At 51.4% G+C, this 27,819-nt stretch overlaps 3 protein-coding genes across 9 annotated transcripts; 1 reads left to right on the top strand and 2 right to left on the bottom strand.

The window, feature by feature from the left end:
• Positions 1 to 27: 27 nt before the first annotated feature.
• Positions 28 to 21,789, bottom strand: LOC121590467 (baculoviral IAP repeat-containing protein 6). 4 transcript variants are annotated; one of them, XM_041910183.1, is made up of 21 exons: positions 21,291 to 21,789; positions 20,223 to 20,580; positions 17,285 to 20,105; positions 16,962 to 17,188; positions 16,663 to 16,884; positions 15,750 to 15,938; positions 14,865 to 15,351; positions 12,848 to 14,796; positions 11,969 to 12,767; positions 11,517 to 11,896; positions 10,358 to 11,414; positions 9,575 to 10,277; positions 9,245 to 9,488; positions 5,212 to 9,162; positions 4,973 to 5,139; positions 4,130 to 4,903; positions 3,816 to 4,058; positions 3,564 to 3,744; positions 3,286 to 3,469; positions 2,953 to 3,197; positions 28 to 2,872 (listed from the first exon to the last, which is right to left on the bottom strand). In XM_041910183.1, exons 2-21 carry the CDS (start codon positions 20,407 to 20,409, stop codon positions 1,188 to 1,190), a joined length of 16,695 nt encoding a protein of 5,564 aa, XP_041766117.1. In that variant the 5' UTR covers positions 20,410 to 20,580; positions 21,291 to 21,789; the 3' UTR covers positions 28 to 1,187. The 4 variants fall into 4 exon arrangements, with proteins under 4 accessions (XP_041766117.1, XP_041766118.1, XP_041766119.1 ...); XM_041910184.1 differs by lacking the exon at positions 21,291 to 21,789 and adding an exon at positions 20,666 to 20,950; XM_041910185.1 differs by lacking the exon at positions 15,750 to 15,938.
• A 319-nt stretch (positions 21,790 to 22,108) lies between these two features.
• On the top strand, positions 22,109 to 25,182 carry LOC121590471 (saccharopine dehydrogenase-like oxidoreductase). 4 transcript variants are annotated; one of them, XM_041910189.1, is made up of 5 exons: positions 22,109 to 22,216; positions 23,393 to 24,265; positions 24,351 to 24,441; positions 24,522 to 24,790; positions 24,886 to 25,182. In XM_041910189.1, the coding sequence occupies exons 2-5, from the start codon at positions 23,436 to 23,438 to the stop codon at positions 24,986 to 24,988; spliced, it is 1,293 nt and encodes a 430-aa protein (XP_041766123.1). In that variant the 5' UTR covers positions 22,109 to 22,216; positions 23,393 to 23,435; the 3' UTR covers positions 24,989 to 25,182. The 4 variants fall into 4 exon arrangements, with proteins under 4 accessions (XP_041766123.1, XP_041766124.1, XP_041766126.1 ...); XM_041910190.1 differs by lacking the exon at positions 22,109 to 22,216 and adding an exon at positions 22,223 to 22,318; XM_041910192.1 differs by lacking the exon at positions 22,109 to 22,216 and adding an exon at positions 22,386 to 22,472.
• Positions 25,183 to 25,234: 52 nt separating this feature from the next.
• Positions 25,235 to 26,937, bottom strand: LOC121590469 (phenylalanine--tRNA ligase alpha subunit). Its single transcript, XM_041910188.1, has 2 exons — positions 26,580 to 26,937; positions 25,235 to 26,498 (listed from the first exon to the last, which is right to left on the bottom strand). Exons 1-2 carry the CDS (start codon positions 26,856 to 26,858, stop codon positions 25,287 to 25,289), a joined length of 1,491 nt encoding a protein of 496 aa, XP_041766122.1. The 5' UTR covers positions 26,859 to 26,937; the 3' UTR covers positions 25,235 to 25,286.
• Positions 26,938 to 27,819: the final 882 nt, after the last annotated feature.

Genomic DNA, 27,819 nt, shown 5'->3' with positions numbered 1-27,819 from the left:
AGAGAGAGAACAGGCAACAATAAGAAATTGAATGTGTGTTACACACGAATATAATATTAGTGAAAGAAGAAAATCCTAATTGCAAATAAAACTGATTATTACACTTATTGACCATACTTCGTATTGCTGCTGTACATATACATTTGGGAACTGAAAGAGGGATTATTGGCGGCCATTGATGATTTATCCTGCGGCCATCGGCCATTCAGCAACTGCTAAACAATACATATGGATACAAAACGATACAGAATGAAAATGTGTTGCTAGCAAAGTGGAAATAATAAAACAAAAAATCCTTCAACAGTCCGCCAATCCACCGGTTTTCCTAACTGAACAACGCCAAACGGCACGGCAGCGCTAAGCTAATCCGAAAGCTCATCAATAAAACCTAAATTGTTTCATTACAATTCGTTCAAAACCCAGAACAAAAACAACATCTTCCTCTCTTTCAACAACATCAGGTAAGGTGGTAAAAGCTGTGTACGGACCTGTCGCTATAAAAGTAAGATACTCAAGAGCCAGGAGCTATTAAATGTGATTAATCTACGGGGTTGGTTTGTTTTGTTTTGTTTTTTTTTTATAATCCTTTCCTATGGCTCTTTTTAAATGTGGTGTGTTTTTTGCTTTATCTTATAAATAAACAAAATCAAAGAATAGATCCATTCCCTCTTCGCCTTTCCGTTGCCGTTGAATTGTCTGCACATCCTTCTTCAATATTTCTCATTTTCATTACTAATTCTGTCGGCTGTCGGCAACCCCTTTTTTCGTCTGAGATCGAAAGCTCATCTGGTATGTCCGCCTCTGCGCATTGATAGCATATCTAATTATATCACATCACTGCACGCAATTTGCTACGATCCATACCCTACAGTCCACAGCAAAAGCTTTCGCGCCTAAACACATACCACACACAACGGGGTTTGAATGTTCTATAGTATACCACCGACCTGTCGCCTGTTTCCTGCTTCTAACGTACTACTGCTGCTGCTGCTACTGCAGCTAGGGTTCTCTCCGTGACTTATTTTCACCATGAACGGGGAATACATGTATGTTATAGTTATGTTCCTTAGTATATCCTTACCCCGGAACATAAGTTTATGAAGAAATGTGGAAATTATAGTACGTTAAGGAATAGAACGAATGTACAACGAAGGTGTGATGGCCACCCTCGGCTTACTTCACTCACCCTAAACCAGTGACAGGGCCATCTCTTCCAGCGAAAGATCGGCCTCATCGTCTAGGGATTCGTGCACGCTGCTACTAATTGGCTTCTCGTTACTATTGATACTACTAATGTCGTCCGTCGTGCTGGGCATTTGGTTGGAGCCGGCCGTCTCCTCGGACAAACAGCCGGTCACGGCAGCCGACGATTCGCTGGTGCTATTATCCACGGAGCTGGCGGACACACCGGTGCACACGATGCTGCTGCCGCCGCTCGACGACGATTCGCTGCAGTCTCCACCGCCCGAACCCGAAGCTCCGGATGGAGCGGTACTTTCGCTGCACTGCTCCTCGGAATGGTCGCTGAATACGACGGCAACTTCCTCGGTCATCATCTCACCCGTCTCATGACCACCACTGTCAGTCTCGTGACCATCGCGTACTCCTCCTCCTACCGCTGCCTTAACCGCTTCTACCTCATCCTCGAAGCTTGCCGTTTGAAGAATGGCGCTACCGCCACTCTCGGAACCGTCCGCACCGTCCGTTGCGAGGCTATCGGCCACATTGGCATTGGTGGTGGCAGTAGCAGCAGCGGCTTGCTGGCTATGCACCGATGAGTTCGATGACGACGACGACGAAGTCGACGAAGAGGACGACGACGAGGAAGAAGAGGACGAAGACGATGACGTCGATGAAGAGGACGAAGAGCAGGATGAAGAGGAATGCATCATTGAACCGGAGGTACAGGTGAGAAGCGCCGCACCGCTGGACGACACCGTCGCAGTGTTCGCGGCGGTGGTCGTGCTAGTCGCAGCAGTGGAAGGTGTTGTGGGCGTAACGTTACTGCCAGCGTTGAACGGGAAGTCCGCCTCCTCCAGCCCTTCCGGTGGCGTCAGCTTGGCAAGCTCCTCGCGCAGCTGTCGATACTGGCGGCGCAATACCATGGCGTTGAATGATATCGTTCGGCCGGTTCGCTCGTGCTGCAACGGATGGCTCAGCTCGGCGATCCATTCCTCGATCTGGTTGCAGATCTCGTTGCGCTTCAGCCAGAAGTGCGCGTGAATGACGTCCTGGAAGCAGGGGCACGGATGGCGCAGCTGCTCCAGCATCGCGTACCGCACGCACGCCTGATAGATGTTGCTGTTGTACTCCCGGGAGCTGTGCGTGCCCGTCGGTGTGCCGCGGCTACGCTCGAAACCCGGCTCGTTGAAGTACGGCTCGGGCACGAGGATAAGACTCTGAATGGACACCAGCACCTGCAGGAAGCTGGACGTGAGCGCGTTCCACTTTTCCTCCGGCCGCCCGTGCCATGTGTTCAGCACGGATAAGCAAACCTTGCCGTCGTTGTACAGGTTCGGATTGAAGCGGACCGTGTTGCGACCGGTCGTTTCAAGATTGATCATCATCGGGGAGTTGGGATAGTCCGGTGGGAAGTACACGTCGAATTCGAAGCACCCATTAGCGTACGGCGTTTCGGCCGGTCCGGTAATCAGCACTTTCATGATGTCCAGCCGATCCGTATCGCATCGTACGAACACCGAGCTGCTGTACGACAGGGGCAGGCTGGTGGAAAGGGTCACCGTTTCCTGCGCCAACCGCTTCACGCGCCCCGGATGGCCACGGTCGCCCGCCATCCGTACGTTCGTTTCGAAGTGGTGTGAAATCGTAAAGCGATAGCCATTTTCGGACTCCGCAATCATCTCGTAAGTGTCTGTTAAAGCAAAAAAAAACACCGCGTTAAGTTTTCGATCGCAAACTAAACGTACGACATGAGTATGTTGCTTATCTTACCGAACTGCAGCGCTTTCATTATCTCCAAATACTTGTCCTCGACGGACTTGGTGATTGGACGCGGGATCAGTTGCTTTTCCTCTTCCTCGGCCGCGTTCGTGATGTCAATGTTGGTTGCATTCTGTACCAGCAACGACGTCAGCTGGATGTCATGCATCATCAGCGCCAACCCTTCATCGTCGCCATCGTCCAAGCTGACGATGATTTTTTGCGTCTGCCCTTTCAGATTTGACTTTTTGTTAACCCTATTTGGCGCAATAAAAGTTAAAAAAGCGAACAGCTTAATAAATAACCCACAACAGCACAATCACACAAGCACAAGCATGTACTTACTTCAACCGACTAGCATAAGTATCCACACAGGCCTTCATGTTTGACAGCAGCCCTGCAATAGATAGTTTACCCTCGCTGGCACTCTTGTTCACCAGCAGCATCGCTAGCTGATTGGAAACGGAGATGGCTCGCAGCAGCTGCAAAATTGCACGATACAGTGGAATATGCCGCGTAATGTCCAACACTGAAAGGAAGAAAGAACATTATTGGTTAACTTGCACCTATATCCCGTGGTGGTAGCTGTGGTAGAAGCCGTCGTAATCGTGCGCTGCGCTCACCTGAATCGTTGCGCAAATAGGAACTTAGGGCGGGAATGAGACAGCTTTGCTGGATGAGATCAAGGAAGATGGGTGGAAGTTCACCGACCGATTCGAACGAATCCTTGAAGTTGTGCAATTCTTCCGTGCCGGAACTGATCACGTAGCTATTGCAGCCCGGATTAATGTAACTCGATAGAACCTGTGAGAAAATGGAGGGTGCATTTAACGACCATTGTCTAGGAAGCACGAGACAGAGCTTTCAACACCTACCTGCAACATTACGGTAACGTGTTCTTCTTCACTTTTCTGACGCATAAGCGCCTGCTCCACGTTCCACGACTGTTGGGTGGAGCCGGTACCGAATCCTGTTCCCTTCGCCCAGTACATATGTCCTTTATCGTCAGCATTCAGCTGGTCCTCGGTATTGTTAGCCGTAGCGTTGCCAGTCATAGTGGAGGACGATTTATTTGTGCCAGTGCCGGTAGATATTCCTTGGTACATTGTGTCGAACGCCTTTATAGGAGGATATTTACATTTGATAAATGTTTTCCTTTATATCGAGCCTGGATTCATTTTTTACTTACATTATTGGCCGTACTGGTGGTAGCGCTTGTTCCGGCTTGCCCAGAAGCAGCGCCTGCTGCTCGTACGGAACACCCGCTGCCATTATGGTGCGTAAAGATGCTGAGACAATTCAACACGAGATGTATTGCACCAACTTCAATCACCATGCGCCGGAGCAGTACACCGTCGTCGGTGGTCAGTGGCGACGATTCCAGGAGCTGCCGGAACACCTCGAACGGCAACGTCGGCAATGTGCTGGACAGGGGCAGACTGTAAATTTCATTACCCTCACCGTCACTGGTAACGCCCAGTATTAGGCGCAGCAAACACTGCGCCCGGACGGTATCGTTGAGCAACACTTCCGAGTACGCCGGAAGCTTTAGGAACAGTGCAAACGCGGCGAGCGAATGCTGCGGGATGGCCGTAATTGCTTGCGCCTTTGGTGACGATTCGGCGACGATATCATCCAAATCTTCGTAGATTTCGTCCATCTGCTCGAGCTTCACCCATTCGTTGCCGGCACCGGCACTGCCGACGCCTGCCGCTCCCGACGGGCTGCGATCCTTGTCCATGTAGTAGGCACTGGTTTTCGGCATCTCGGGATACACGGTCGGCAGGTAGTGGGCTAGCAGCGAAAGACCACCGCGGCTCGAGAAGATTTGCAATGGTGAGGGCAAGGGCAAAAACTCCGTCGCGCGCATGTAGGCAGACGATCCAGGCCCGGACGACGAGGACATGGAGGAAGATTCCCCACTGGACGGTGCATCGGTAGCTGGTCGATTCTTTGAGTCGATCTTTAAGAAAGGAGTTAAGCAATTAAACCCCACATAGAAAGCCACTATTTCAAGATCAACAAAATTTACCAAGTTCAGATTGATGCACGGTATCGAAAGCGATATGCCGGCAGATTTTAGCATTGTCAGCAGTTGGGAGATGGTTGTGTCGCTTGTTATTATTACTTCCGGCACGGCCGAGTGCGTTAGGAACAGACCATCCGGTACGGAGAGCTTAGCATCATCCATCTTCATCTCTGTAAGCATGCAAACAAAATGATTTACTTCGCACATTCTCAATAGGACACTCAATTAACGCCGAAACTTACTGAACATTGAAAGCAAATCCTTCCGGCGCATGGTTGTTGCTTGATTTTTCGCCTCCTTCAGCCGTTTGTCCTTGGCCGTTACCCCCGCCGCAACGCTGAGAAACTCAAGCCCGATGCCCAGCTCCCATAGTTCACTGTCCCGGCAGCCCTGTGCACTGCTAGAAGAGCTTGCTCCGGCGGAAGATACCATCGCTCCGCTACTGCCGCCACCTACATTCGTGACCAGTGTGGACACGCCACCACCGGTTAGCATCGATAGATCACTACCGATCCCCCCACCACTACTGCCTGCAGCTGTAGCCGATGAGGTTCCTCCAGCAGTGGACGCTGCCGTTGCAACAGCCACACCCGCAGGTTGTGATGCAGTGGCCACCGACGTGGCTGCAGGTACAGCAGAGGGCAAGATGGGCTGATAAACTGCCGCAGCACACTGATCCAGTATGTCCTGGCATTTGGCAGTCGTGCTCAGCTGGAACAGCATCAGGTGCGCGTTGGGCCGCTTCGACGGATGGTTTGCGATGGAGTTGTACAGTCCACCGGCGCCCGTACCGCTTACTTCCTTGCTCTGCAGCAAGGGTAAATCGCTGCGCACCGCCACCATTATCTTTTCGCTTTCGAGCAAAATTTGCAACACCAGCCGTCGGGTGAACCCAGAAATACAGTTCCGTGACAGAGGCGGAGCGGACGTGGTGGGCGGCGCTGCACCATCGGTTGGGCCGCCGTGCATCGCCTCCTCCGTCGGATCAGATTTGCGTATCACGGAAATGAGGTTAATTGTCAGCACTTCCTGATTCTTCGGATGGCATGTCGTGGCACGCGACAGGAACTTGATGAAGCACTCCTCCAGCTCCAGGCAGGACTGGGTCGTTATGTCGCGCGTCACGTTAGCGAGCTGACTGTTGCACAGGAGCAGCAACAACGGTTCCCAGAATATGGCGCCTTCGTGGCTGCCCAACCAATCGCGCATGTGCCCCTCGGAGCACATTTCCGTGAAGAAGGCCAGAATTTCCGTCACCTTGTGGATGTTAACCATCGGGTGTAGTTTAGCACTTTCGGTCGATTCACTGCCGCTCCACTTGTCGGCATCCGTTAGACAGGCCCCCTCCGTCGACCCAGCGCCAGCAGACGATGCGGCGGCACTGGATTGACTACTGCCGCTACTTGCTGCTCTCACAGTTCCGCGCCGCATTCGCTCGACATAGTTCGTGGCACGACGGCAAAACTCCAGGATGACGGAATTCAGCAGCTTCGGCAGACCGGAATCAATCAGCTGCTGTATGGCCAACGGGGACTGGCTGGCCATGGCAATCGTTGCCAGCTGGCTGGAGGACAAATCCAAGGAAGCAATATCCTCTATCACAAGATGGCTGTACCATTCCGTGGTGTCCGACTCCTCCTGCTTGCTGTCGTCCGTGCGCCGTTCGCCATCCTTTCGATCGTCCGAAATCGACGCCGTCAGATCGGTGGACAAGTTCGGCACCAGGACGCCCATGCGCCGCAACAGCATGGTGAAAAACTCCGGCCGGATGCAGCAAACTGAGCAGAGCAGCGCATCGATAGCTTTCTTCAACGGCCCGGCACCGGCACCACCCTCGTGCTGTTCCAGCTCCTGTACCCAGCTGAACAGCACATCGAACAGCTCGCGCGAGACCATGTCCAGCAGTTCCGGAATCAGATCCGTCGCGAAAGCTTGCCACAGTATGGCTGCCAGGCAGCGCACGAACCCACTGTACGGATTGGTGGCGTGAAGGGCCAATCGGTGTTGATTGATCGTGCTCGACCCTCCCGCGGCCATACTCTGCCGGTAGCGCTCGTACAACGTCAGGACCCACTCCAGCATGGCCTGCAGCCTGTCGCGCGTGTGTTCGTTCTGCATCGTGCACAGCTGATACAGCAGGTCGGAGATAGAATCGTTCGAAAGCTGGAACGTCTGGGGTATGCTTTGGCGCAGCAGTGTGTTGATGAGCCGTAGACCCATTTCCCGACTGTGCAGTCCCAGCTTCAGCAGCACGGTTTCCAGATTTTGCAGCGTGTCGTTCGGACTGTTCGGGGCAATGTTCAGCAGCGCGCAGCAAGCCTCCATAAAGCCAGTCACTTCATTCGCGGCATCGATCACACGATTCGCCAGCTGCTGGTCGGCGTAGTATATTGTCACTCCGAAACACTGCGTCAGCACACGCAGCCACCCAAGGCTGGTGCGTGCTGCACCGGCCATACGATCGTCGTCGCCTCCGGCACCTCCCAGCCCGACGCCGGCGTCCATATCGCCCAAACCAAATGCCTTACGGTAGCTAACGCTGTTGCACAAATCGTTCGATGGTTTCAGATTACTGCCCGATCCCGATGCTCCGTTAAACGCTACCATGGGGCAGCTGGGCCAGTTTAGCATCGGGCTACCGCCAAAACCGGACGGGCCGGGTTGTGCCAGTTCGCCGAACGTGGTCGTTCCCAGGATGGATATTTGCGTCAGTCCAATGTTCATCGAATCGCGAGGCCGGTACAGCCGTATGATCACGCTGGTCGCAATCTCTGGCTGGGCAAAGCGCAACCGAATGCACGTCATACCCACGGTCGAGATGGGTTGCGTAATCGGTATCGGGCCGAGGATACTGTCCCGCGTCACCTCGATTGCCACCGCCGAAGGGCAGGTGGCAAGCGTGGCAAGATGCGGCTGCAGCTGCACCTCCTTCAACAGGACAGCCGTTGGGAGTGTGATCGTCAGATCGACATTCGACTCGTTGGGATAGAACAGGTAGCTCCACGCTGGGTTCCTAGCCCGGCGATGGGAAGCGATCGGTGTCTGGATCAACACGTCCGCCGCCTGCACCGACTGATTGTCCGACGTAATGGTGGAATAGGGAGCGAAGTTGATCAGACCCTCCTCGTTGCGAGGTGTCGCCACGATCGGGGTGCTCTTCTTCGACGAGCTTCCGCCACCGTTGCCGCCGGCCATTCCACTTCCACCGGCACCACCCGTGCCGTGCAAACCGACGGATGATTTCGACAAACGCTGCATTATCATCGACACCAGGCTCGGCTGTGTGTTGATGAGCGCTCGATTGCTGCGGACTAAACTTTCGCACAGCACCTGTATGCCGCCGAGCTCGGTGAAGATGGCAACCGACGAGGGCGTACCGAGCACCTTCAGGATGAACCACAAGAAAGGCTCGGAAAGGTGCAGCTTAGGCATTGCGTGTCTCGCGTTGGATGCGTTATTGATGTACTCGAACAGGGGTTTCACTATCAGCTCATTCTGCGACGCGGTACGGCTTAGGTATAGCAGCAGCTGAAAGACCGCATCCGCCACGGTACACAACTCCGGGTACGTATTGCGCAGGTTTTTCACACTTCCACTATCAGCCCCATTGCCATAGCTAACCGTGGACGCTACGAGCATTGTCAAAGACGAATGACTGCAGTGCGAAAGCGTGCTCAGCAACCGATTCATCGTTGGCGAGTGCTGCAACACGGTGTCAGCGAAGCACGGTACCTTCGGGCGGGTTTCGCCACTTCCCGACGCTGCGCTGCCACTGTTGACACCCGCTCCGGTACCGTTTGCTGCACTTGCGCCCCCAGAACCTCCGGTGTGCTGTTGTTCAGCTTTGATCTCATCTGTCTGACTCTCGCTGGACGTGTTCAGATTGTCCACACCGGCGCCAGCTTGCACACTAGCCGAGGCGTTTTCTTCGGCCATACTGCCACCATCCGCTCCAGTGCTGACGTGGGGGTTTTTCGTGTTCACTAGTATCGACGCCAGCTTTAGCAAATCGACCAACAGCGAACTGTCGGTAGCGGTTTTACACGCGCGATTCGATTCCGCGTTGAATACGGTTGCAAAGAGGCTACTAAAACGCATCCCTCCACCCAGCATACCACCCGAGTTGTTTGATTCAACCGTTTTCTGACAGTATAGCTTCTCCACATTCACTACATTGTTGTACACGAGATGGGCTGTGAGGAAAGGAGAAAGGAGTTTTATTAGCGTTTAGAAAAAAGAATCAGTTACGAAAAACAAGCATCAACGGTTACTTACAAACACACTCGATGATGCTCATTGCGATGCCCAAATCGCTCTTGTTGAAGGGGACGTTAAGCAGCTCCTTTATCATTTGACTCTGTGCATCGATGGGACCCTGCTGGTTGGCAATCGCACCGCCGAATTGCACCAAATGCAACGTTACCCTAAGTAGTGTTTGTTTCAGCTCCTCACCGACATTGCACCGGATTTCTAGCCAAATGAACAGCTCCACCACAAGCTTACACACCGTTGGTCCAGCCTGCAAAGCGTAGACGGCAATGTTTTAGTTTGAAATTCGGAACAATTATTAGGTTTTTGGTGACGAATTCGATCAATTCGACTTACGTAACGACTGCTACCACCATCCATGGAAATCAACGATTGATCAGCACCGGAGAAAAAGCGCAAAAGCATCTTCTCGAAGTTTTCATCTTGCACTATCATAGTTCCCATGCGGCGGAAATGATTATCACTACTCGAAGCCATATTATCGAGACAGTCTGCTTCGAAGTGCGGTTTGCAAGCCAAAATCAGACAGTGAAATCCGAGGCACCAGGCCCGCAGCTTAATGTTCGGATGTGACGCAAGCGCTTTGAGCAGCCCCTTCACCGCCCGATCACCGAACGGGATACGCGGAAATGAGTAAGGGTTCAATCCGGTCGAACAGCTTCCAGGAATATTCTCCAGCGTCTCGCCGTTCAGCGTCAGCCAGAGCTGGAGGATTTTCTCCAGATTTAGCCATGAATCCAGTTGGTGCAGGTCGGAAAGGATGTTGTCGAACACCTCGGTTAGCATTACGTTCGTTTCCATCCCCTGCAGGTATTCCGGGCCCGACCACACGTCTGTGATCGTGTCCGGCCAGGGTGGCAACGATTCGGACGGTTGTCCCGACGAAGCGCCAATACCGAGCAGCTCGGGCATCATGGCAACGTGCGGTAAGCTCGTGATCAGATTGAAGGCAGAGCGAGTCGTTAAGCGGCGTAACACTATTTCCACATTCGTATCCAGTCCCATTTCCAGCCGCGCGTCCATTGCCACAGAAACCGGTCTAGAATAAAACAAAAAAGTAGGAACCGGTTCAATTATAAGTACGAAAAGCTGAGCCAACATTTTCAAACATGAACTCACTTGTTTGTGATGCTGTATTTGCTAGAGAATGATGCAAACGCGCCTATATCACGCCGGTGGAAGCGTTTTTCTCGTGCCGAAAATATTTCGTCGATTATTAGTATTTCCTCCATTTCCGGATCATCGCATTCCACCACCGAGGGTAGCTGACTTTTCGCCACATCGGCGTAGCTCAGATCGCACGACACATGATGTGCCGTGCTCTGCAGTGGATGCTGCTGTTTGTACGGTACTTCCGCCGGTGGTCGCATCGAGTGCAGTGTCGCATTTGATCCAGTTGAGTGTGCGGAAGCCGCCGCACCTGCAGCTCCGTCGTCGTTCGGTGAGTCGGAGGTATCGTTTTCATCGTCCTTGAAGCTTTTGTCCGCTTCCAACACATCCTGCAGCAGACAGGTGATGGCATGCACTGCCCACGGTTGCTGCTGATTCTCCCATACCGCAATCCTAATCAGCTGCAGCAGCTGGTTCGTGGTGATGATCTTCGACAGCTGCAGGGCTGGTCGGCAGGCCAACACGAGTCGTGCAACAATTTTGCATGTGATTAGGAACAGATCCATGTTGCAGGTAAAGTCCATGCTGAGCAGCAACCCAATAAGACCACGAATCACCACGATAATTTTACCGATTTTCATTGACTTTAGGCCCGCATCGAAAGGAGTTTCTCCATCGGCCGTGTCACCCGCTCCCTTAGAAGCGGACATTCCATGGCCCATCACTGCATCGCTGGATGTGTCTTTTATCGTGCGTTCACTGCCAATGTTAACAAACTTGCCCACACCCTTCGATCCAGAAGACAACAGTTGGGTCATGTTGCTGGCGGTAGACGAAGTGGCGTGCATGCCGCCGCCCGATGATGACGACATTGCACTGCTGCCGTCCTGTCCCGCAGTCTCGTTCTTATTCAGCGAGGACGGTACCATAATCGAGTTACCAATCTCTTTCATTTTGCTGTTTATCTCATTGATGTAATCGCCAAGGCTTTGCTTTATGTTCACGGTCAGCTTCTTCAGTTGATTTTCTTGCTGTTTTAATGCCATCTCCAGCTTTGATGAAGCGCCTGAAAGAAAGAAAAAAAAAAGCGTCAAGTTACAATACGACAGGGTGTCGACGACTGGTCACGTGAAAATTAAGCAAACAAACAAACTACACCAAGCCATACCTCCTCCTGTGAGTGAGCTGTACTGCTTTGTTTGAATTAGCCGCTTCTTGAAGGATCGGGTCAACGTGCGCAAACCACTGTTGTTGATGTTCATCCGTGCCTTAACCATATCGGTTTCTCCAGACATAAAATCCCATCGCATATTGTTCTGATCCTTTCTGCCCTCCGTTCCATCGTCCAGACACACGGACAAAAACAGCAATATCCAGCCAATCAGATTTAGGTCCGTACTGCACCAGATACTCATACCGGACGCGCCGCTAGTTGCCAGCGGCGCAAGCAGTGTTGCCAGACTGCGCAAGATCGCATCAATCACGGTCGTGCGACTACGGCCAATCGCGATACTTCGCCGTCCCAAGTAGGTGAGCAGTAGAAATACACTGCAAATAAAAAAGAAGACATAACCTGATGTAAGCCATTGCGCGACAGCAATTCAATCACTTATTGCTTACCGGTCCTGCGGGAAAATGCGATCGTTTTGTGAAGAATATAGAGTCAAAAATTTATCCGCAAGAAAATCGCCCCACCACGACTCGAGACAGCACATCCGAACCAGCATGGAGCAGGTTGCAAGTTGAGTGTGCGCGTCGCCAGCAATGACCATCGTATCAAACAGCAAGTTGCACATGTCTTGGCTAATATGTTGTACTTGCTGCTGCTGCTGCTGCTGCTGCTGCTGTTGCTGCTGCTGTTGTTCGATCATTGCCAACCCAGGCATACTGCCGTACGTTGTTACCAGCTGCAGTATCACCTCTATCAAACATTCGCTCATGATACGCAGCTTGTCGGTGTAGATCGAGCTCAGATCATCGCCCGGCTTCAGCGGGGTGGGCTGGGTTGGCAGCATTAGCTGTGCCAACATTGGGTGCTTCAGATCAACCGAAGGTCTTATGCGGTCGATCACACGACGAATTACGTTCAGCTGATGCTGGAATCCGATGCACTCTTCGTATGCTGCCGTGACCTTGGCGCACTCGGCCGGAACACTGCTACCAGCAGGCATGGTGGTGTTGATATACGTTCCATACCCGTCCGAACCCAGCGCCCCTCCAAACGACGTATCCTTCATACGGTTCAGGAATGCTTGCATGTGGGCAATGTTGGAAGCATCGCTGTTGAAGTACGGCACGAGCAGATCCATCAGCTTGCTGCTGGCCAAACAGTAACGGCAATGCACGTCCTCGTACAAGGCTTTCAAAATTTTTATTTGTGTCTGCACATTGGTTTTCCTTTTCTGCAGGAATTTCATCACTGAAAACAGAACAAAGATAAACAAAAGCATGTGTTAATTTCTTTCCGATGCGCTACGAACAGCAATGCACGTGGCTTACCTGGATCAGCGTACGCCTCACGGTCGAGAATGACGATGTGACCGTAGAACGAACCCATCGGTATGCGGCACCGCGTAGCCGTCATCCCGTAGCGCCCAGTAATAGTGATCTTTAGATACCGACAGATGGGAGGCGGCTGCAGATCGCTCAGCACGAGCGTGCGCGAATGTATGTCCTGCGAAACGACCAGCCGCACGCTGTCCGCTTCCTCCTCAAAGCACCAAACGTCGATCGAGAGCGACGCCAGGTCCGAATGGGCAGGTATGATAACGTCCGTCAGCATGATTGGTGCGCCGAAATCCAGCGTAACGTATCGTATGGCCGAGGAATGCATCCGCTCGACCACGATCGTTTGCTTCGGCGGACTGGCCAGCAGCTTGTGCCACGGCAGCCCGCCCGACTGATCGGCCGCATATTCCGCTTCGGCACTTTTATCTTCAAAGTATTCCTGTATCTTGTTGTCCAGCAGTGAGGTGAGCGGCCCCTGCTGTAGATCCAGATTGGCATCGTTTGCAGTGAACGAAACGCCCTTCGAAGAGCGCGGCCCGTCGGCAACGGTGTTGCTGGCTGTTCCATCATGGGCGGCAGCCGTCTCTGCCGCAGCCGTGTCCGTTATTATCAGCGTCGGATTGAACATGTCACAGGACAGATCATCCACGTACATGTCGTCGAACGTTTCAAGCTCTTTTGCCATCTCGCTATCACTGCTGCCTTTGTTGATGGCGTGCGGTTTGGCGTGGCTATCTGTGCTGGTCTGCTGCAGATAGGTAGGAAATCCAATCGTGTCGGCGGACGAATTCCCGGCCGATTTTAGCTTGTGCTTCTGGAGAGCGGAAAAGAAGATCTTATCTACCACAACGTTTTTCACATTGTTCATCATTCCGTCGGCCAGATTTTCCTTCACCAGCTCGATGGATTGCATTAACTCTTTCTTAGACACATCGACGCTGCTGCTGCTGCTGCTGCCACCGCCAGCAGCTTTACCATGGTTGCTGCTATTGTTGGCCTGCTGCTGATCGGCTTCCGAATACGAAACGATCATCGTATCAACGTGCTCCCCTTGTCCACTTCCACCGTCCACCTTCACTGTAAAGGCACCGGTACCGGCCGCATTCTCTAGCACAAATTCGTCGATCAAAATGTTGGCGGTGCTCACGGGCTCAATCGTTATGCCATTGCCGGTTCCAGTCGCTGGACCGCCGAACCCGTTCACATTGCTGGTGGTGGTAGCGGCGGTAGTAGTGGTGGTGGTAGCGGCGGTAGTAGTGGTGGTGGTGGTGTTACCATTCGCATCCACGTTTTCCAACCTGGTAGCATCCGATGTGGCGCAGCACGAATAGTGCAGCGGTTCCACTTCAAGCAGTCCCACAAAGTGTGAACCAATGCTCCGGTTGCGCAGCTGATCAAACAAACACTTCAGGTCGGCTCCGTCCGCAAAACACATAAGCCGCAGATCTATGGATGACGGGCCGGACAGTACCGAAGAGCCCAGGGTTCCACCCGCACTTCCACCCGCACTTTTGCCGGCATTTGTGCAGCCAGCGCTACTGCTGCCCCCGTTCATGCTAAGCCCGTTTGTTGACGGCCCACACCCGAACGGGTACGCAACACCCCCACCGAAAGCTACCCGTCCGTCCATCAGCTGAGCGTCGAACACTTCCGAATCGAACGGTGAACCATGCAGACCAAACCGGGTCCGCAGCAGGGCCGTGTAAGGGTTGTTCCGTTTCTGCAGCTCCTCTGCTACCGACTTCAGCAGGGTCAGGCAATGATCCGCAATGGATAGATGGTTTTCCGCCAGGGTCGTTCCCGATATGAGCAGCGCGAACCAACGCAAAGCCCCGGCATTGTTGCAGTTCACTACGTCTGGCAGGCATTTGATAATGGCATCGTTCAACGTTTGCTCGAACGCGTTGCACACGTTTTTGTCGACCATGTTTTGGGCTCCCCTGCGGAACAACAAAACACAAACAATAAATCCTATTTCAGTTTCTCCTTCACCTGCGCATATACTTACTCCAGTGCCAGGGAAATAAACTTCACGCATTTGTGTGCAATGCTACGATTCGCCAGCACGATGCAGTGGCGAATCGTCTGCTCGAGATGCTTCTCGATGATCTGCACGCACTCGGTCTGTTGGATGTTCAGATCGGTTGACGCCACCTTTCGCAGCTCGGTCGGCGCGGCACGCTTGGCGAACGGGTTCTTTGGATAGCGATAACGCATCATACGTATCGTGACGATCCAGATCAGTATGTCGATGGCAAGGTTCTGCTGCATGATGATTGTATTCTCCCCAGGCGATATGGTACCATTTTCTTGCCCACTACCATCATCAACGAGTACCGCTGTTTCTGCCGTGCTCTGATGGAGCAGCCCCAACAAGTTCTCTAGTAGCATGTTGGAGTCGAGCATTGCCAATCGTTGGGCACGTTCTTGTTCCACTTTGTACAGCTGCCGGGTGGCTCGTACCGTAATCGAAATTTCATTTAACCAATCACATCCTGGGCGGAGAAAAAGAGAGTGCAAAAATAGTCCCATTTCGTTAACGCATTTTCTTTCTCGAGCCTACAAACATCTTTGTAAAATACTTTAAGCCTTCGCCGTTGAATCTAATCTAACTGTAAATAAGTGTTATCTTTGCAACCAAAAAAAAACACATTGAGCGTACAATAAAACTAAGATTAATGCCCGCGTTTAAACAAAGAAACATAATTTGCAACGTTTTATGTTTGCATTTGAAAACCCTTTCACGCGTTAGTTCATAAGACGAAACATCGCTCACCCCGTCGGGCACAGTGATCGCTACTAACCATAAAATAATAGTTAATTAAAAACAGAACTACAACAAACGTAACGAAATGATGGTAGCACCGAACAGACTTATCGGTTCAAAATTTACCTATGTAGAAATCATTTGCTCTTGTTTTCATTGCCGCTGCGGACCCAGCCGGCGAGGGCACGGGGTAAATCGTCAACGACCCGTCCTTACCGACTTGCACAGCGCCACCGGGCGGCGCATTTGGTGGTATCGAGATATTCGACAACGATGTTAGTAGAATGCTCGTAATGCCCTTCTTCCGCACCGGCACTGCAGGGGAGGAAGGCGACACACCGAGCGGTATTATTTCGGCAGAGTTCACGTTTGTATAGTCATACGTTCGTGTTATGGGTTAGACCGAAGGCACGTAGCATGTAGATTTTGTTCCATTCGCGATTATGTGACGCAAGTTGTCCCATTGGTGAATTGTAATGAAATGGTAATGAATTTCAATATGATATCAATACAGAGACCATCGGTTAGTAACATTAGTGTGTAGCCTTAAAATTAGACGCAAAGGCAAGAACTAATAACAAATAATGATTGAATTACCTACACATTATTATATCATCACTAGTCATAACTCTTATATTAATTGTTTCAAGGAAGAAACGGTTGATACGTTTATGAACTTACTTCTCTTTTGTCATACTTCAATTGCATACATAAATGAGTACATTCATATTGTTCCTCACATTTGCATTAACAGTTTGAGACCTGATGTTTGAATATTATGATAGAAATGTGCTAAAATATGCCCCGCGAAACGGATGGAGATGGCAATTTAATTAAAAAACCAATTTGTTCGGGAAAGATACAATGATGAACATAAATGATAAAACAATAAGAAAAATAAAACAGAATGAGATATTCAATGTAACCAAACATAACGTATGTAACACCAAACAAGAGCGTATTGCAGAAAAAAAAAACCCAACGTTGTTCTGTACCCTAAGCCACCTTTTCCCTACATCCGTTCCGTTTGTTTGCTTACCTCTAGTTTTACCTTGTCCATCCTTCGACAGATCCGTCATCGTTTTGATGTGCAGCAAGTAGTTGCGTCCTTTCGATTTCAGCAGCTTTGGGCTGGTAAGCGTTACACAGCCACCCTGTTCGCTCAGATCCATGCAAGAGGCCAGTTCGATCGGTCCGACTACAATCTCGGCATTTCGAGCCTGCAAGTACTCTTCGCTAAGCACCGGATTCTCGACAAAATCTGCAATAAAAAGCACAATAACCAGCAGCATTAGACTATCAGAACGCGAGAAGCAACGACAGGACATCAACACTTACGTTTGCCTTCGCCGGCACCGATGTTGAAGTTGATAGACTCATCGACCCGATTGATCGACTGGGTTTTACGGCGCGTGCACAGACCCATCGACTTTTGTTTCAGCAGCGTCACCTGTATTGCAGGCGAGTTGGCGCACGGTTGATAGAGAGAAAATTTAAAATCGATATGACCGAGCGAGGTGCATTTGGGTAGGTTAAGCTCGATCAGATGTTCATCCCAGGTTGAACTGTTCCGATGGAAGGAGCAAAAAAAGGGGGAGCAAAAGATATCATTTCAATGAGTGGTCACCAACAATCTCTACCATACTTCATTCAATACTTACGCATCATTGTGCAATCGCCACGTTTTCGTTAGATGTGTATCGTCTCCGGGGCGCAGGTGCTGCGGGTTTCGCCGTTGCTTTTGGGCTTGTTCCAATTCGTTCCAACAGGCAGGCACCTCAGCGGAATAAGGCGTTAACAGCTCACTGAACAGTGTAAACGTGTGGAGCATCTTCAGATTGTTCACATTGCCGATATCCTTGCGGAAAGCTAGCAACCAGTCGAGTCCCACGCCATCAGGATGATGTTGTGATTGTTGCTGCTGTTGCTGCTGCTGCTGCTGCTGGGTTTGTGTTCGCTGTGCAGTTCCCGTTGATCCGGCATTGCTTTGCTTTTCTTCTGCTCCTGCCATCGATGCAGCGGTTACGTTATCGATATCATCCATAGACTGGACGCCATCCACGCTAGCAGTCCCGCCGCACGGTACGTCAGTCGCGTCCATGGCCGCCGGTGACGGCACAACGATCTCCTCGTCACGTTCATCACTCGAGTCCGCGTCCAGATCGTAGAACGAGTAGAAATGCAGGCAACCCTTTGCCGTGCAACCGCACAGCCGCTCCAAACTTTTGCAGTACGTCACCGACACGAACCGATCGTCCTTTACCGACGCTTCCGATATGATGCCGAGCGTTTTGAGCGACACAATGCGCAGCTTGCCGTCGGCGCAGGTCATCACAAAGATTCCTTGCTCCGTTTCCGGCCCACCGAAGTGCCGCCCAGTGCCGTCACACTTTGGCAGCATCGTAATTTCTAACGGCACCTGCTCCTGCTTCAGGCACGTGGTCAGCGGATCGTTCAGACGCACCAGCCCATCCTCGTTCAGAAAGTACAGGAACAAAATGGCATACCAGCGCGGGCCCGCAGATTCCGCGCCGTCCGTCGTTTGCTTCTGCTGTTCGTCAGCTTCGTCGGCCGCATTGGCGGTTGGCACGCCGGACTCCTTAGCAGTGGGTGTATCTTTGGCCGCCGTGCTGGCATCGTACTTAACCACTACCAGCAAATATTTATTATCGCTGGAAGGAACCGTGTCTGAGATGTAGTAATGATCGTACGAGTCGATCAGTATTGGCGGCAGCTCAATGTACTGCAGCGGTATGCAATAAATGGCCTCCTTCTCATTGCTACTACTTCCACCTCCTCCATCATCTCCGGCCCCTCCACCACCTCCACCATCGCCACCACTTTCTCCACCGATTCCTCCGCTACCAGCGGTACTACTGCCAATACCCGTGGCCAGCGCATCCGTCACGATGTTCATCGAGGTGGATGGTAGCGTGGTGTGTGGCATTGTGTCCGCCGGTGCCAGTGCGCTCACGTCGCTGCTATCGTTTTCGCTAACATCGGCGTACTGTTTCTTTTTCGCTTTGTTTGACTTTTGCGTTATTAGCTTGTGCTTTGCGCTCTTCAGCTCGTCCATCAGCAGGTTGGTTCGTTCGGACAGCAGCTTTACCGCATCATCCTCCGTGCTCTCCATGATGGTAAACAGGCTCGTCTTCTTGGCGTTGGCGCCAACGCCAGCGTTTAGCGTGACGGTGGCTCCCGGTGGCAGGTTGGCCATTGCCATCGGCATACCATTGGCGACTGCCAACGGCATACCGTGCAGGATATCTTCCAACAGTGGGTCCTCGATGTTGTACACGATCAGCAGAAGGGTCGTTTCCGGCTCGTGCTTGTACGCGTCCATATCCTCGTCGAACGGTTCGGTGCTGTTCACCCGTACGCCCGCCACAATCTTCGTGCCGAGCATTTTCGGTTTCAGCGAGAGGGAAGCGCGTCTTGGCATCAGAATCATACCGGGCGGCGTCCGGACAAAGTACGCAGCCAGCGCACTCAGCTCGATCGAGTTGACGGTCGCGGTCGGACTGATGGTGGTCGTCGTCAGTATGTCCGGATGCAGCTTCACCTGAAACTCGTGCACTTTGGTCAGCTGCCGCTCGATGTTCCACACCGTCACATCGCCGGACGGATTGCCGGTGCAAAAGACAACGCCACGATCGCCGGACGAGATCAAGCTAAAGCCGCCCGTTGCGATGGCCGGACTGGTCGCGTACGTTACCGACAGTGGAACGTTCTGCGTGAACTCGCCCTTCACGAACGGACACTCGGGCGAGTGGCGCTCGTGCTCGCTCCACGGCTCGTCCGTCTTCTCCCAGCACACCAGACACACGGTGCAGGTGAAGCACATCGCCCGATCCTTGTTGCCATTCTCGCCCGGCTGATGGTAAAACCCGGCCTGGGCCATCTGATCCGGCAGCACCCATTTGTAGTCCATGTGCGGCCACGCCTCGAACGTTTGGCGCCGGGCGGCCTCCGAGTACATCTGAAACCGTTGCACCGATTTGGCGGACTCGGTGACGCGTGCCCCCCGCAGCAAATCGGTCAACCGCTCGTTGATCGCCGAGGCAATCGCCATCGCCGGGATGTGTTGGTCGAGCCGGCGCAGCTGCATCACCACACCGCTCGCCACCATGCGGAGCGAGGAGTGCGGCAACTCCAGACACACCGTCTCCCACTTCTGAGCCTTAATGCCGCGCTTCGAGTGGGCCTGCGCTTCGCCGATCTTTTGCGTCAGCTCGTTCGTAACGTCGCTCATGTTCTCCAGCCCGTGCTCCTCCAGATTCTGCAGACACTGCAAAAACAGCAGCGCCTCCGAGAGCAGCAACTCCAGCCGCACGCGATCGTCGGTCGAGGTGACGGGTGCCTGCAGGATCGTATCGAGCAGCAGGACGCCGTTGTAATCGCCGCGCATGCAAATATTGCGCCCGTTCCAAATCAACATCTTATCCTGCTGGGGCAAGTATCGGCATCGCACTGTGTTAAGATCTGTTGGGAAGGAAACAGGGGGAAAGGGAGAAAAAACATGCATAATAAGCGACTGTAGCACACCTACAACGCGCCCAGGGCACTATCATCGTCGCCAGGGAGGATGTTAACCCGTACCCGATATTCTGTAGCTTTGCAGTATGACACCGGAGTTGACGTCCAGCAGCTTCACCTCGCCGTTGCTTCCGACGACGAGAATCACGTTCAGATACGGATGGTATGTGATCGAACGCGACTCTGCGTCCACGTTCAGGTAGCCGTCCTCCTTCAACCACTGGTCGTCGCTGCTGCTGCTGCTTGCCATGATGGGTTATGTTGCTTTCTTTTTGGATCTTCTGTTGCTACGTAATTCTAACCTAATAAAGAGCGGGATGTCTGTGGCGGTTTTGACACCCGTCCGCTACACACCCGATGACTAACGATTAATCAGTTAACTATTCCGGCGTCGTGTTGTTTGGTAGACTACTTGGAGAACCTACGAAATGAGAAAAGGAGAAAAAAACAGGAAAGGAATTGATTAGATTCATTAGGGGGAAAACAGGCAGCTGCTATCTTCCCACTTCCAAAAGCTGCTATTAAAATCCAGGCAATGCACGGAAGTGTACACTCTCATGGCGTTGTGTGAAATTTCTTGTAATCCATATTAGCTCTCCAACTACGCGAATGTGTCCGTGTCACCACAATGGTGCAACGCACGGACAGGTAAAGATAACCCCGAATCACACAGCTTCGCACGGCTATTTCAAGCAATCTGTCAAACGATAACATTTGCACTCCCCTTATTCTCCCCTTCTACTGCCCGATCCTACTGCAAAAGGGCACGAAGGGACGGAGTTACAAATCGCTGTGGCGTGCGATGTTGCCCTTTTTTTCTTCCACCTCCCCCGTCACTAGCCAACTTCGATGGAAAAATGTCGCTAGGCAGAATGCACCTTGTCTTATTAGTCATGTGCTTTTCAAGCAATCGTTTAGCAACCCACAAATAGCCTGTTGGGCGACATTATTGCATATAGCGCCGACAATTTTAATGTTCAGCAAAAAATATGGTCTCGTCAATAATAAAACTACAACCGAGAGAGCGACCCCAAATCATGCACGGACAAGATCTTTCACGAAACAGCATCTCCTCTGCCTCTACCTTCCTCTACCTCTGCGGTGGAGTTACGCAGAAAAAACGGCACTTACACATTTTGCACACACCAATGGGTCGTTGATCACACTACACACACCACTGTTCTCCCATGAAAAGGGAAGAGATTTATCACCAAACACCAAAAAAAAACCGCGCCGAAATGCTTTCGCGACACTGAAGCACAGCCAATTTTCTGCAACTCTCCAGGTTCGACGAATTCAAGGGAGGAGAAAAAAAAAGAACAACGGCAAAGAAACTGCTGCTAGCTCCGTCGTTGTCGTCGTCGTTGTCGTCGTCGTCGTCGTCGCTCTGGTTCACATCACCGAAAGGGAGCGAACGCAGTTTTGGTACCCTTTTATTCGCGTCGATCGCAACTGGCCGGACGACGGATTTCGGCTTCCGGTCGCTTTTAGAGTAACTTCCACCGAACACAACGTTTGCAGCGAATGCTTTTCACCATGAAAAAACTAACTTTTTACAGGACGAGAAAAATAAGTGATCCAGACCAGACGAAATCTTTTGTGTGTGTAAGTGTGTGCGTGTGTGGTTTTATCATTCTTGTGAAAGTTCGGGAGAGATCAGATGGGAAAGAACAGCACATTGACAGTTGGCATGGGACTCTACTGTAGCTCGTGACTCGTTTGTTGTTGTGCCCGTTTCTCAGCAATTGTTTACTTTCAAAGCTCACAATGCTATTTGTTTTTTTAGAAAATATTTTATGTAGCTTAGATATTAGGCACAACACGATAATACATAGAGCAAGGCTTATTTTATCGCTTTTCACAACAACAAGTGACAGCGAGCAGGGTAATGATGGCGGCAGCGATTTGTCAACATTCCATCACCTTTCCCTTTCCGCATGTCTCTTTCTATCGCACTGTCTGTCAAAGGGGAGTTTTTGTTGAATTCCCTAATAAAGCGGCGATTACACGAAGCTCGCACTTCATTCAACCGCCGGCTGCCGTTCTAGCGAAAATAGGTAAGTTAGACGATCGGTGCAGTGTGTTTTATCCTAATCGTAATATTGCTGATTACAACCGGTACGCGAAGGGGGCCGATAATCATCGAGTGCAAAGTCCAGGTCGGTGTGAATCCATATTCAGGCAAATCATGCTCCCAAGCGCCATCGAGTAATCTTCGGATCACGTAAGCCGGTGGCGCTGTGTCGGAGGTCAAATTCGCGAGCAACCAAAACGATTCTTTTTTGTTGTTGTTGCGTGGTTCAAACAGATAATGTAAAATTTCGTTCGTTTCAATCGTATTAGGTTCGTTTTCGTGATATCAATTTCAGCTTCATATTTTTACAAAGCTAAGATGGCTCAAAACACAAGAACAATCATTAACGGGTGTAGTGTAGCAGAATACAAGTCTGTTTAAAATGGCTTCTCCTGCTTACATCGCCTGCTTTTCATTACCTTTCCTTCCGATTAAATAAGGGTTTAGCTTACCCAAGCTCCAGCGTAAGCCTAAATCTATGATTATTTTTCAAAACATTCCATCTGCATGAAGTGGTCTGCAAAGAGAATTTGTTTATTCAAAGTACCAGCCGGTGATGGATGACGCTATACATTTTTATTGATCTTCGTTGGATGAGATCATTAGCGGGGCGGAATAGAAGCGAAAACAAAAACGCAACTTAGAAGAACCCTTGTGGTCGGGGAATGGCGATTGGTAGAAAAGTTGCACATTTCCTTAAACCGCAAACTAACGCGGGTGCAAAAAAACACAGCTACAAGCTAAGCGTGAGTCAGCAGCTGGAGAAAAAATGAATTAAAATAAACGGTGCATGTATTGGCGCTGTTTCGCTCCTCCGCTATGTAATTTCAACCGCAACCGGTTCACTGTGGTGGAGGCGTGCAAACCCACCCCATGAATGGAAACGATTGTTCGAACCCATCCCTCCCCTCCCCCTAACCATCCACTTTTGTTGCATTTCGCATTCCCCGGCATGGTCTGCTGAATGCAAGTTCGCCCCCCTCTCCCCTCTTTTACATACACCGTGAAACATATGTAACGGCACATACAGCCCGCTAAATGTGTTAGTTTGCCTAATGGGGGACCGCAGACCCCATCGTAAAAGGGCAACACCAACAGCACAGTGTGTGCACAGCAAAGGTGGAGGTGAAATTTATACTACCATTCGTTTTCCATCCAGCCTGCTACGACGTGGTACGTGGTGAACTGATAGCGCAGCAAACATGGCACAGAACGAGGAAAGACTGGACGTCATCATTTTTGGCGCAAGCGGCTTCACCGGCAAGTACACCATCTACGAAGGCATCAAGCTGCTCGAGGGGCTACGATGGGGCGTAGCGGGTCGCAGTCGCGAGAAACTGCGCCAGACGGTGGCCGAGATCGAAAAGAAAGCGGACAAGGACCTGTCGGAGGTGCCCATCATTACGGCCGACCTGAAGGATGACGACTCGCTGAAGCAGATGGCGGAACGGTGCAAGGTGCTGATCAATTGCTGCGGCCCGTACCGATTCTACGGCGAACCGGTGGTGAAGGCGTGCATCGAGGCCGGTACCCACCATGTGGACGTCAGCGGTGAACCGCAGTACATGGAGCGGATGCAGCTGGAGTATCACCAGCGGGCGCAGGAGCGCGGCGTGTACGTGGTGTCGGCCTGCGGGTTCGATTCCATCCCGGCCGATCTCGGCACCGTGTTTCTGGAGCGCCAGTTTGATGGGGTGGTCAACTCGGTCGAAACGTATCTGCAGGTGACGTCGAAAATTCCGCACGACGGTGGGGCGGTCCTGCACTACGGTACCTGGGAATCGGCAATTTACGGGCTGGCCCACGCCAACGAGCTGCGACCACTGCGGACGCAGCTGTACAAAACGCGGCTGCCCAACTTCCAGCCACGCCTTAAGGATCGCATGGTGGTGCATAAGGCGAGCTTTCTGAACGGCTGGTGGGCGGTACCGTTCCCCGGTTCCGATCGGTCGGTCGTGATGCGCTCCCAGCGTCATTTCTACGACACGGAAAAGAAGCGTCCGATCCAAATGAAGGCTTACGTTGCGTTTGAGTAAGCAGAACAGCTTCGTCGAAGCAGTTTGCGAAAGTATCGTTTCACTAAAAGCCCATTCTGTCCATTTCCTATCACGTTCCAGATCAATTGTGCAAGTTTTGGCGGTTGCGTTTGTAGCGATCGTATTTGCGATCATGTGCCGGTTCAAATTCGGACGCCAGATGCTGCTGAAGGTTGGTGCATGCTAGTCTTTTCGCCCATGTAGCACGTAATAATTAAAATTGGCTTTATACGTCTTCTCTCCACCTTGTAGTTCCCAAAACTGTTCACCTTTGGATACGCGTCGCACGAAGGTCCGACGGAAAAATCGATGGAAAACGCACAGTTTGCGATCTACTTCCGCGGCGAAGGGTGGGATAAGGAGGAGAAGCTGCTCGAACCCACCGACCAGTTCAAGAGCCCTCCGACGAAAAAGATCGTCACGAAGGTGTCGGGCACCAATCCGGGCTATGGAGCGACCTGCGTTGCCCTGGTCCTGTCTGCTCTTACTATTTTGCGTGAAAGTGATAAAATGCCCGGCACGTAAGTAACCCCAGCATTGCTGATCTTCATGTTGCGCTCGCTTGCTTCGATCGATGATTCATCATTTCTTTCTCCCCTTCTTCCGGTGCTTCTAGCGGTGGTGTTTATCCTCCCGGCGCTGCCTATGCTAAAACGAGCCTTATCGAGCAGCTGTCTAAGAATGGTTTCACATTGGAAGTGATCAAGCCCCCGAAGTAATTGCAGTAATAGGCAGCGGCGGGACGATCGGAGGAAAATTTACATTACAGCGGTATAAATCCACTCTTGGTACGTGTCAAACTGTGGGAAGGTTGCAAATGGTTAGTGGCGGTTGCGACAAAGTCGCCTATAATATTTCACTGTCATCGTTTATTACTAATACATTTTTAAAGAGATTAATTTAAACACTTACAGACAGATAGAGAGCACGTTTTCTTTAGAGATAAGACACGAAAGAACAAATCGTACGTGGCAGCAGAAATGTGAATGTATTGTTTAGCTTGCTTTGTTGTTTAAATTAACAGTCCATACGGCAGATTGGGTTATCCTGCACCATCTTCAGATCCACCTTCGGGCCAATAAGGTCACGTATGTTGTTCAAACCGTACTTGATCATCGTGGGACGCTCGAGCGACAGCCCCCAGGCAATGACGTTCACACCCTTGGGCACGCCGAGCGGTCGGGTCATCTCCGGCCGGAACACTCCCGAGTTGCCCACCTCGATCCATCGTTGCAGCCCGGGATGGAAGCAAAAGATCTCCATCGACGGTTCCGTGTACGGGTTGAAGGTCGGCTTGTACTCCAGCTCCGTGATGCCGAGCTTGTTGAAGAACGCATTGAACGTACCGATCAGATCGCCCAGCGTGATTCCGTAGTCCGCCACGACGCCCTCCACCTGGTGGAACTCGGCCAGATGCGTCGCGTCCAACGTTTCGTTCCGGAACACCTTGTCGATGCTGAAGTACTTGATTGGCTTGAACCCACCGGGCTGGTGGGAGATCTTGTACAGCATGCGCGCGCTCACACCGGTCGTGTGCGTGCGCAGCACGTTCTTGCGCCCCTCGTCCAGCTTCCAGTCGTACCGGTAGCCGATCGAACCGTCGACACCGCGCTCGTGCGAATCGCGCACTGCGTCCACCAGCGCCAGCGGGAACTTGTCGCTCATCTTCGGGTGGGACACGAAGAACGTGTCCTGCTGGTCGCGCGCCGGATGCTGCTGCGGCACGTATAGTGCGTCAAAGTTCCAGAAGCCCGACTCCACGAAGTTGTTCGTCGGCATCTCGGAGAAGCCCATCTCGAGGAAGATCTGCCGGAACTCGGTGCGCACCTTCATCAGCGGATGCAGCTGGCCCCGGCCGGGCGGTGCACCGAGCGCATCAAAGTTGTACGCCTTGAACTTTAGATCCTTCCACAGGCCGCTCGCCAACATTTCCACCGTCAGATCGGTTTCCAGCTTCTTGAGCGTGGTGGCAAATTCGGGCCCTTTCGATAGGACGAAGCTTTTCGTCACACTTTCCTCCAAAATCTTACGCTTCTTGTACTCATTTTTCACCCCGTCCGGTACGCTCGATTCCTTTCCCCCAGCGATGGCTTTCACATGCGCACCGACCTCATCGTCGATTGTGTCGACCTTGCGCCGGACCAGCGGGGCCCCACCAGACTTGTCGATGTAGATCCACCCGTTCGACATTGCTTTGCTGAAGCCAGCCTTCGGATTCTTGCCACCACACTGAAACAACGCGGGTGGTGTGTGTGAGAGATTAGCGAACTCGGCACAATGTACAGTACACTAATTCAAGTTTCATCCTACCTTCATCAGCTCGCTTTGCGCTATGCCATCCTTGGGGACCGCTTGGAACACGTTTGCTTCGTGGCTTCCGTGCTCCAGTATGTCTCGGCCTTCGGCAGTCAGCTTCCATGACTTGCGCGTGCTTGGCACGGAGCGGATCAGCTCGCCCGTCGCCTCGATACTCTTCACACCGCCGACAACCTTTTGATGGTCCTCGCCGAAAATGGTGGCCAGATCGAGCGTATCCACTTCGCCATGGTCGGCGATGTATTTTAGAATACTTTCCGAAATATCCTGCATTTTGATGATACTGCAGCAGCACGCACCGTCTTGCTAGTGGCTGTCTGGCACCGGCAAACAAGATAACTAAATAACATGCCGCGTGTCACGTCATGTCAAATTTCGACACGGTACCTATAGCCGAAGTGTTGCACCCTTGTTCGAAAAACACACGTTCGATTTTTTTAAATTTGAACAGGGGAGACCGTTACAGAACTGTCGGTTTGACGAGAAACTGTTCATCCCTTTACACAATGTGTTTCTTTCAAAAGGATGCATTTGAAAACAAATCTAGCAAGACACACACACACACTGTTTTTCTTTGAAATGTATTTATGTGAAGCATTAGCATAAGAAAATCATACAATAGATAGAGAGTTTGACGGTACATATCATGATTTTCGTGTGTCTTTAAGCGCAATAATAGTAGTAATAGTGTTCGTTTTCTGTGTACAAGTCTTTTGTGACCCTTTTACGTTCAATGCAGCTTATCATGACGAAAGGGGGAGTGTATGAATATTTCGGTTTTCACTACTGGGTCAGAATTGTCTATGCACGTAAATCACGCAGAATAGTGTGATTTTGCATGTGAGAAAGGGGGGAGCAGCATAGCAAATGTGTACGCTAACGCACTTTTTAAGAAATTAACACATGAAGAAAGATGGTGAAGAAAGAGAGAGAGAGAGTATAAATTTCGATGGTAGTGTTTTTGCATTGCTAACGTACCCCTCTCTCCTCTCCTAACACATTTCACATTGCGCTGCCTGACGACTTATAAACGTGGGGAAGGGAAGGTTTTCGTTCTCCTAATTGAAACAACCGTTCGAACGCATAGAAAATCTCATTTAGAGAGACCTACAGAGCAACAATAGTATAGTAGAGAAGGTGAAGAGAGTAAACTAATGCTAGAAAGTGTAGTTGTGTATCAAATGTTATGCACTCAGTTTTTCTCAGTTTGTTTCGTCTTGCCTTGTTTTCTTTT

The sequence above is a fragment of the Anopheles merus genome, chromosome 2R (genome assembly GCF_017562075.2).
Source record: "Anopheles merus strain MAF chromosome 2R, AmerM5.1, whole genome shotgun sequence".
Lineage (NCBI taxonomy): Eukaryota > Metazoa > Arthropoda > Insecta > Diptera > Culicidae > Anopheles > Anopheles merus.
The sequence above is the reverse complement of the archived record's forward strand: the minus strand, read 5'-3'. Positions and strand labels throughout refer to the sequence as shown.

What these genes read in the sequence shown, in the direction of transcription:
- LOC121590467 (XM_041910183.1), bottom strand. Translation starts at nt 20,409, where the DNA reads ATGGCAAGCAGCAGCAGCAGCGACGACCAGTGGTTGAAGGAGGACGGC. An exon ending in TGGACAAGGTAAAACTAGAG is followed by an intron (nt 15,939 to 16,662) that starts GTAAGCAAACAA and finishes CCTCCCCTGCAG; the next exon opens with TGCCGGTGCGGAAGAAGGGC. An exon ending in ACGTTACCGTAATGTTGCAG is followed by an intron (nt 3,745 to 3,815) that starts GTAGGTGTTGAA and finishes ATTTTCTCACAG; the next exon opens with GTTCTATCGAGTTACATTAA.
- LOC121590471 (XM_041910189.1), top strand. Translation starts at nt 23,436, where the DNA reads ATGGCACAGAACGAGGAAAGACTGGACGTCATCATTTTTGGCGCAAGC. An exon ending in GACGCCAGATGCTGCTGAAG is followed by an intron (nt 24,442 to 24,521) that starts GTTGGTGCATGC and finishes TCCACCTTGTAG; the next exon opens with TTCCCAAAACTGTTCACCTT. An exon ending in AGTGATAAAATGCCCGGCAC is followed by an intron (nt 24,791 to 24,885) that starts GTAAGTAACCCC and finishes CGGTGCTTCTAG; the next exon opens with CGGTGGTGTTTATCCTCCCG.
- LOC121590469 (XM_041910188.1), bottom strand. Translation starts at nt 26,858, where the DNA reads ATGCAGGATATTTCGGAAAGTATTCTAAAATACATCGCCGACCATGGC. An exon ending in CGCAAAGCGAGCTGATGAAG is followed by an intron (nt 26,499 to 26,579) that starts GTAGGATGAAAC and finishes GCGTTGTTTCAG; the next exon opens with TGTGGTGGCAAGAATCCGAA.